We start from the raw sequence: 9,563 nt of genomic DNA, 5'->3' as shown, positions 1-9,563 counted from the left end.
CAAAGTGCAGCATAAACCTGCCAATGATAAATGCAGGACATGCACTTTTTATGAAGAGGGGAAAGTGTGTTTTTTTGTCTTTTGAGATGGACATATGTTGTTCATGCCAGAATGAATGAGGTAATTTCATCAAAATGTGGAGGATGTGTCCAGCAAGGACCAAAATAAATTAGATAAATAGCCATAAATAGAAGATAAATAAAAAAAGGTGGAGGCAGGATGTGTGGGCAGAGTATTTGCAGTTTATTTTGGACAGAGGTAAGCCTCTCCAACAAATGCACGAATGTAGACTGTCAGAAAAAAAGTTAGGTATGAACAATGTATGAACAACATGTACAGATATGTGCAGTGTAGTAGCAGTAACAATATAATAGTAGTACGAATAATATAGATATATGCAGTGTATTATAATAAGAAAAACAGAATAAATATGGATATTCAGTATGCACAGCTATGTGCAGTGTGGTAACAATACCATTGCAGTGCAGAAACAGTAACATTATAAGAATAGTAAGAATAAGTGTATGTATATATATACACTGTATATAATCACAGAGGTCAAGCCAGTAGAAGATAGAATATGGACCACATAACACAGTAAATCTGCAGCGCTGCTTTTTTGCATTTTTATAACATATTCACAAATTTGAAAATGTTTTTGAAGTCCTAAGTCCTTTTTTGCTTTTCCCCCACACAAATTGAAGAAAGCCTTCACAAATGTTAAAGTGGGTTTCAGACAGCTTTAATGCTTAACCTACAATGTCTAACATCTTCATCTGGCTATCTTCCAGTGTAACAAACTAGACAAAGGTCCCAATAAAATCTTGAACTCTGCACTGATAGCCGCTGAACTACGGAGGTTGCTTTGATTGAAAAAAAAAAAAACTGTGCACTTTTCTCAGTTAATGTGTTTTTTGAACATCAAAGCATGTTAAAATGTTTTAGTAGAAATCCCAAATACAAGTATAAACCTGAAAAGAAGGATGATATTGAACCTTTAACTAAATGATCTGAATACTTCTTTCACCACTGCTCTCATTTTATGTTCCTCCCTTGTTTCTTATTAACTCAGAAAGTGCCTTATTTCCCTGCTTGGTGAACCCTTTCAGTCCAAAAACAAGAAGATGGCTGATGACTTTCCCAGTGGCCCGCTGGATATCTACAGGAACAAAGCCTCTTTCAACTGGAAGGACATGCTCTACTTCTTAGACGGAGAGGAAATTATTGCATTCAAGGTAGCTGGTCTCTGTAGTGAGATATTTTTGCAGTTGAGTAGTTTTAGTGCCACTTGTCTTATTTTTGTGGCATTTTTCCAGAGGCAGACTGAATATGGGGGTAGAGAGAAGGTTATGGCATGCAGCAAAGTTCCCAAGGTTGGATATGGCATGCACTGTAATCAAGGTGCTCGTGCCATCCTTAAAAACAAATATAGGTTTGATAAAAAAAAAGAAATCCCTAATTTTCCAGTTACAGTTGAACATTGTAGTTTATTTGGTCTCATTTTATTTTAAAGTACATTAATATCAAATTAGACCAATTTGATAGTGTGGTCTAAACCAGACAGTAAATAAACTGGTATACCCTTATTAGACACCATACACCTAAATTCTAAATTATGTTATACTTAGTTTATTATTAAGAAGTAATGAGCTTTACTTTGCATCAAAATAAACAAACATATTTAAAACTGAAACCAGGGTATGTTTAACACCCTGTTGCAAACGCTCTGCAAACCTATTATCACTGGTTTGCAGACATGCCTCTGCTGATTGGGTATCACTTGTGATATAGCCAATACATGAGAGACAAAAGCCCACCAAATGACAGAAAACATAACTCAAAGCACGTTTCACACCGTTTCACACCGTTCCGAGGCAACATGTTGTTTAACAAGGAAACCGCATCAAAACGATGCATGCCCCATAACTGGCCCTTCACAGAGCAAATGTAAAAATCTCTGAATTCTTCATAATTAATAATTTGTGTTTAAATATAGCATCGTTTCGGTATCTTAGTAAACAAATGTTTCTGTCCCTTTGGACCTTAACAAAGAATACAGAGTACTCATTTGACAAGATGCACTCTAAAAGTGTCTTAGTTACCCACTATGTAATATTGTCCAATTGCAAACGTTATATTTAGGCAGCTGTATAGTATTGATGTTAGCCATGGCAAACACTGTACTTTCAACAAAACATTTATTTCATTCCCTATATTCAGACTTTAATTGCATATATTCAAGTTTTCATCCGTGTCGGCCTAAAATCTGAAGTTCCGAGTATATTCTTGACCTTGGACAAGCAGTTAAGAAACATCTATTTGCGACTTTTTTCTCAACCACTGTTACTTTTTATTTATTTATTTTTCATTTAAAAGAGAACACGTTTGGTACCCCATGTCATCTTGATGTTCCTCTTCATATCTTGTACTTTTTGTGTTCTTCACTGTGCTGCAGCAACAAGTGTTCCAGGCCCTTGAGAATGACCCTCTGTTTGCACGTCGGCCCGGCGAAGACGTCCCTCTCGAGAAAATGCGAGAGCTGACCTTCCTCAGGTATCAACATTACAGAAAGTTATTTTCTACCAGTAATATTCTGTATCATATTATATCCTTATCTATATAATGTACAGTACATAGAGAAAATAAAGCTTCAGATAAAAAATTACAGGTTAAAGCAGCTCTTCCGCTACAACTTCCTGACAAAAGAAGAGGTGATGGCTAACCCCTGGAAGGCTGTGACTCTCAACGGTTGCCTGGTGATGTATGACTGTGCCTTGGCAGGCAAGTTCATTCTTAACAAACAGGTGAGTGTGAATTGGTGTATGAGGTGTGCAAAATGACACATTGAATATAATGAGTGTGTCAAAATTTCAAAAAGGTGGAAGGAAAAGCATACTATAGAGGCAGTAATAACATGCAATGTCCTTTAATGATAATTTAAGTGTTTACTTTCCACATTGACTATGTAACTTTCCAATGCCTGTACTTGACCTAATACTATGCCCCAATATGCAACTAACCCTCCAATATAAATTACGAAATTGGTGATTTTTAAAATAACCCAGAACACTGTTACAGTAGCTTTTAGCTATGCTAGAAGCATAGCTCTACGGATGGCAATGTAGATCAGTCATTCAGTCACTTTGATTTAAGAAATATCGCAATGACTGTTGATATATTGCTACTACATTTGCTGCAAACATTCATGGTTCCCAAATGATTTGATATGTATCTTTTCATCTAGTGCCATTATTGTTCTAAATATTTTAATCTGCCCAAAACTAATGACATTCAGCCTCAGCTAAACTTTTGGTTTTGTGCTAATGTGCAAGTCTAGCAACACACCAAACTGAATACTGTTAGAAAAATCTAACCATCACGTGTTCTTGAGGGTCCAATTGAGAATTAAGAAAAGGTTTAATGAAAGAGCATGGTGAAGATGATAAGACAAGTGGACTTGATCCATGCTTCCCCCTGATGAAGTCGCATGAGACCAGTCCTGAATATTCCTAAATCACAGACATTTATCCCTTGCACCTGGGGGCGGTTCCTTTTCACCTGGTGTATTCAAATCCATTGTCATTGGTTCGTCGTTGGCACGGTAACATGCCGAGCCCATCTTTGCAGTCCAATGAGGAAAGACATGGATCTAAACTTCGCCCCTTTGGGGTCGTTTTTGGTCACAGATCAAAAGATTCTATTATGTAAATGAGAAACTCTAACATCAATACAGTTAACCAACATTCAGCCTAGTCTAAGACACCAGGTGGACGGAGACAGGAGGTTACTTCCTTTTGTGGAGCAAACGGTGTCTTTCTAGATGTTAATAGTTTTCAGTTCTAATTGATCTGGCAGAGACAGAGGAAGAGAGGGGGTAGGTGAGAGACAAATGGGTACAATACTAAGATTCTGAACATGGAGAAATTGCTGACTAAACATCACCATGTTAGCATTTAGCGCAAAGCACCACTTAAAGTACAGCGTCACAGAGCTGCTAGCAACTGGAGACTCATAAATTTATGGATAGTGAAGTTGTCTCTCTATTTCTTTATCTGTCCAATCCTTTTATTTACTGTTGAGTCATCAGTATTGCATTCCCAAATGGCCGCTAGCATTGCTTGACTTAATTCCTTTTTATTCATTGTCTTATCCCAGTAACAGATGCTAAAAACATATTGTTTTTCAGACTTTTGGAGCAACTATTGCCAACTCAGGATCAGCGAGACATAGCAAATATGTTGAAAACACTGAAGACATGATGGTAAGAGTTCAACACAGCTTTACGCTGCCAATAACATCACCTTACAGTTGTATCATTGCTTTATTAATGGCTGTCAAACGGAACAATGCATTGCGGGGGGGTTCAACAATGATGTCCACCATGTTGCACCAATAGATTTATGAGATGCATGTGCTGAATAATGTTCACAGTGAGCCATAAGCTCTCTTTGGGTTCTTATATTCACAATATTTAGTTAATTTCCCAAAATTTCCAAAATATGAGGCATACATAGTTGGTCCTATATTTGTAAATTTAGATTTATGACATCTAATCTTACTCAATTGTGATATGCATACACATCTCCATTGCCATGAACCCTTATTTTCATGGATCTGTTTGTAGACGTTTGGATGCTTTGGAATGACTGAGCTGAGCCACGGCAGCAACACCAGAGCCATGAGGACCACAGCAACATATGACCCCTCCACCCAGGTCACACACCACACAACATTCAATTTGACATTTAATTTTGTTTACTTAATTAATTTGTTTAATTCATTACTACAAAGTTTGCACACAGCATTAGAAAGTCTTATTGACAGGAAAGAACCAAAAAATCTTGCACACACTTTATCACTTGTCCTCACTTTATTAACGTTTTGGTCCTCAACTCATCTGGTAATATAATTTCCTGGAAAAATGTTTCTGTTTAAGGATAGTAGAACAATCAATAATAGAAGTGGCAGTGGGTTACTACAGGACCACAGCGGCAGGAGGAAGGCTCCACACACACACACGATTTCACAGGAATATGTTAAGGGGATGTGGACTAATTTCCACGTTTACCTTTCTACTTTACAGGAGTTTGTGATCAACACTCCGGATTTTGAGGCCGCCAAGTTCTGGGTAGGGAACCTGGGCAAGACTGCGACCCACGCTGTGTTGTTCGCTCAGCTCTACACACCTGACCAGGTGTGCCACGGCCTGCACTCTTTCGTTGTGCCGGTAAGATTCTGACTTTCAACCCATTATTAGGAAAATCTGATGTGATGTCACACAGCTGCATCTCAGAAAACACAGTTTTACCCATAGTGGATGCTAAGATGTGAGAAGAAAGTTTGATAAACTTAAAATCCAGACCATCTGGACCAGCACCATTAGAAGATTTTATTTCTGAGATTGCCTGTTGGACATCATGGAGAGTTTAAGTGTGTGCAATGTAAGCATTTGAAATGTCAGTTGGTATGTTAGCACTAACATGTCAAAATGCCAACTTAAATGTAAGCTCTTAAAGTAGTTGAAGACTAAAAATCTGTTTAAGTATCAAGTGGCATGTAGCGGTGGAAGCAGTTAAAGTGTCAGTGATAGCACTTGGATTTTTAATTATGGTGAAGGTTAATGAAATAGTTGAAAAGCTCTTCAGTTTCTTTAAAAAGGTGAAATTCAAAATCAGTAATTCCAATTGACATTGTGTGAAAGGAGTTTTTTAAATGATGCATGAAGTGTGGAAATGTTGGGCTTGAAAAGAGTTTAAACAGTTTTCTTTGAGTAAAGTTTAAGAATTGAACCCCAAAGAACACTCTTATAATACTCTAGGTTTAATCATTATGCACAATAAAAGACATGAAAATGGAAAAAGCTATAAAGTTATCTACGGTGTAGACTAGATTCAAACTATTTATCCACAAATACACATTTTAATAACGATGCTTTTAAATTTGTCAAAAAAAACTTCTATAACCATTGTGGCGCAGGTGAGAGATCCTAAGACCCTGCTAGCTCTGCCTGGTGTGCTGGTTGGAGACATTGGCAAGAAGCTGGGGCTCAACGGACTGGATAACGGGTAGGTGACGACAAAGGGAGACATTGTTTTCCAGCTTGTTACAGTAGCAATGAAAAGCCCAAGGCTCTGTAAGTGGATAAAACATTTAGAAATGGACAATTAATACAGAAAACATAAGCCAAACAGAAATCTCTCCAAGGGGGACCCCAGCCACTTGTACTTGGGATCTGGTTCTTTTCGAACATGACCCAGCCTTCATGACCACAGGTGAGGGTAGGGATAACAGTTGATTGGTAGATCGGGAGCTTTGCCTTCTAGCTCAGCTCTCTTTTTGTAACAACGGTGCGGTAGAATGAATCTAAGGTGGTGCTGATCCTCATCCTAGCCGCTTCACACTTGTCTATGGACCGATCCAGTGAGTGCTGAAGGTCGCAGACCAATGATGCCATCAGGACCGCATCATCGAATCGCAACCCCTCCCCACCACAACCACGTCTCAATACCCTGTCAACAATCCCAAACAGGATTGGTGACAAAGTGCAGCACTGGCGGCGGCTGACCTGGAACAAGTCCGACATACTACCGAGAACCTGGATACAACTCTTGCTTTGGACGTTGGATGTAGTTCGGTCTTAATTTCTTTCATTTTTTTCTTCTTTTTTTTTTTTTCAGGGAGGCTGAGAAGTGTGATAACCCTGTAATTGGGACACACCCTCTGGCCCCCCTTTTTGAACAGCCCCTCCACACAGAGAACTTTCAGCATTTCTGGACAAATCTCATCAATCCCCAGGGCTTTGCCACTGTGGAGATGTTTGAATACATCAATGACTTCCATCAGGGAAATTGACAATGATCCCCCATCCTCCAGCTCTGCCTCTACCACAATGGTGAATTAGTTGGATTCAGGAGTTCCTCAAAGTTCTCATTCCACCGTCCAGTTTAACCTCCTCAATACCTACGTATAATTATAAGAGAGTGAATCTTGCTAAACCTTAGAAGGAAAAGTGAACATAAGTGTGGGACCTGTAAAAGATCTTAAACCCAAAGTATAATTACATAGTGAGGTTATACTTCTTGAATGTAATTGATTATATGACAGATATGACAAGACTAACAACTTAACAAAACAATGTATAAGATAATATTTACAATAACTACTTTTTCCTCTACAGTTTCGCATACAGTCTATATTTGCTTTAAGCAACTTTAGTTCATTCATTAATGAAAGGTGCATCTTCTCTCTGAGTCTTTTGGCATATGTTGTCTCTTATCAGCCATGATCTTGGTCAGACAGTTCAGTCCTCCAAATTAACACATTTTTTTTTTTTACTAACCTAAGCTTTTACCACACGCCATACTCTATCCATTATGATGTGAAGCAGCAACAGATATTCTTCAGTGCCACAGTAAAGCAACTAAATGGAGCTACATTCATAATTTAAAGCAGAGGAATGTCAGACCTGGAGGAAACATTTGAGAACAGGTCTAAAACATGACTAATATATGCAGAAAAAAAATATTTTAACAAAGCAAATGAATTGGGTTGTTCCATGCATGTTGGCTAATTAATGTATCCAATTAAAATATTTGTTGGTTCAAGCTACTTGAATGAAAGAATTCATTATTTATTATGCTACAAATCCCAACCAAAATGGGATACCTACCTGAATGTGTGGAATTTGGGTTTTTTCAGGCAATTGAGCAGTTGATAAATCACTCTTAATCTTTGATTTCATTATTTATTATTTTTCTGCAAAAAGTTGAAACAGACACATCACAGCACTATAATTTAATGTTTGTCCTCTATTTCTTACTGACGTTGCCGGCATCTGTGCAACCAAAAACTTTTCTGTCTCTCTCCCTTCAGGTTTGCTTTGTTTTATAATGTGAGGATCCCTCGGGAGAATCTGCTGAACAAGATGGCAGATGTTACTCCTGATGGTCGCTACGTTACATCATTTAAGGTTAGTAAGTTTCCACTGGTGGAAAGCACTCAATAGGCATTACAAGCACCAATTCAAGTTAATATAAAGCTGCACTATTTTTCTAAAGAATTCTCATCTCATTGTTTTGATTTTACGAGCCATGGCTTTACTGTTTTAGCTCAGTCTCAGCGCTCTCATCAAGGTGGTTTTTCACAGCAGCTAGGCTAGCTTTTTTCAGTGCTTGTATTCTGATATGAGGCTTCAGCAGTCACACCTTTAGTCTGACTGCCAGTTCTGAAAGAGATTAGATATTTTCTAGGAGGGCCATATGAAATTGTTAGTCAAACCCTCTATATTTAGAGGGTTGTAAATTCTAATTAAAATAATAACTTCTGAATTCCTACCAGGATCAGGGAGCTGATAATTTTTTTTTAAACAAATATAGACCAATATCCAAACTGCCATGTCTGTCAAATGCCCTGCAATGTCTGGTAAATTATCAATTAAAGGTTGTTTCTGTCTAGAGTTTCCATTTGGAGACCATTTCAGTCCAGCTTTAGAGCAGGACACAGTAATAAAACTCCTGTTACTTTGGTTGTGATTAACATTGTATCCGCCTTAGATTTAAAAAATGCCTGTTAGGCCCATTTGTACGCAGACGACACAGTGCTGTATAATGTTGCAAATTCTGTTCCTCTAGCAATTGAAAACTTACAGCGTTCCTTTAGTATTCTGAACGTGGCTCTTAAAGACCTTGTACTAAATAGCATAAAACAAAGTTTATGTTATTTACCAGAGCCCAAACTAAAGATTATACTAACCTTAATATTTCCACTGTGAACAGACTACAGTTATAACAATTGAGAGTCACAGAATATAAATATCTTGGCATCTGGATTGATGAAAAGCTCATTCAAATTTCACATGGAGGATCTTGTGAGCCTACACAGAAAAGTTGGCTATTTCTACAGAATTAAAAGCATCTGTCTCATGTTTTTTAGGAAAAGGGTCATTAAAGCAATTTTCATGTCAGTTTTGGACTACGATGATTAATAGACATGCATCCTCTTCAACTTTTAAATTCTCTGCCTTGAGATTCATAACAGGTCATGTCTATGGTAAACATCATTGTATTTTTATATAAAAGTGTTGGGTGATCTTCTCTTCAAGATGGACCTTATGGGGGGTGGCAGTAGCTCAGTCCGTAGGGGAGTTGGGTTGCGCACCGGAGGGTCAAGTCCCCGTACGGACCAAAGTACGGAGTGTGGTTTGCTGGCTGGAGAGATGCCACTTCAGCTCCTGGGCACTGCCTGGTGCTCTTGAGCAAGGCACCGCACCCCCCCCCGACCACTCAGGGCGCTAGTCCAACTGGCAGCCAACTCACTCTAACACAGTGGTTCTTAACCTTGTTGGAGGTACTGACCCCCACCAGTTTCATATGCGCATTCACCGAACCCTTCTGATGATGGCCAAGCGGGGCGTGTCATCACGAATCATATGAGTCGGGTGTGTGTCTTGACCTCCGCCGAACCCCTGAGACTGACTCACCGAACCCCTGGGGTTCGATCGAACCCAGGTTAAGAACCACTGCTCTAACATCTCTCTATTTGTGCATGATTAGGTCCTGAGCATG

General features: G+C 38.7%; 1 protein-coding gene across 1 annotated transcript in view; it reads left to right on the top strand.

Moving 5' to 3' along the window:
* The first annotated feature begins 1,079 nt into the window (after window positions 1–1,079).
* Window positions 1,080–9,563, top strand: part of LOC116707222 (peroxisomal acyl-coenzyme A oxidase 3-like) — a 91,183-nt gene continuing 82,699 nt past the window's right edge. The window contains 7 exon segments of the mRNA XM_032544508.1: window positions 1,080–1,235; window positions 2,456–2,553; window positions 2,669–2,804; window positions 4,187–4,261; window positions 4,625–4,714; window positions 5,084–5,227; window positions 5,977–6,065. Coding sequence (XP_032400399.1) covers window positions 1,125–1,235; window positions 2,456–2,553; window positions 2,669–2,804; window positions 4,187–4,261; window positions 4,625–4,714; window positions 5,084–5,227; window positions 5,977–6,065 — 743 coding nt within the window. The 5' untranslated portion in view covers window positions 1,080–1,124.

This window comes from Etheostoma spectabile, chromosome 19 (assembly GCF_008692095.1).
Source record: "Etheostoma spectabile isolate EspeVRDwgs_2016 chromosome 19, UIUC_Espe_1.0, whole genome shotgun sequence".
In the NCBI taxonomy this organism is placed as follows: Eukaryota; Metazoa; Chordata; class Actinopteri; order Perciformes; family Percidae; genus Etheostoma; species Etheostoma spectabile.
Note: the sequence above shows the minus strand (reverse complement) of the source record. Positions and strands in the feature narration are given on the sequence as shown.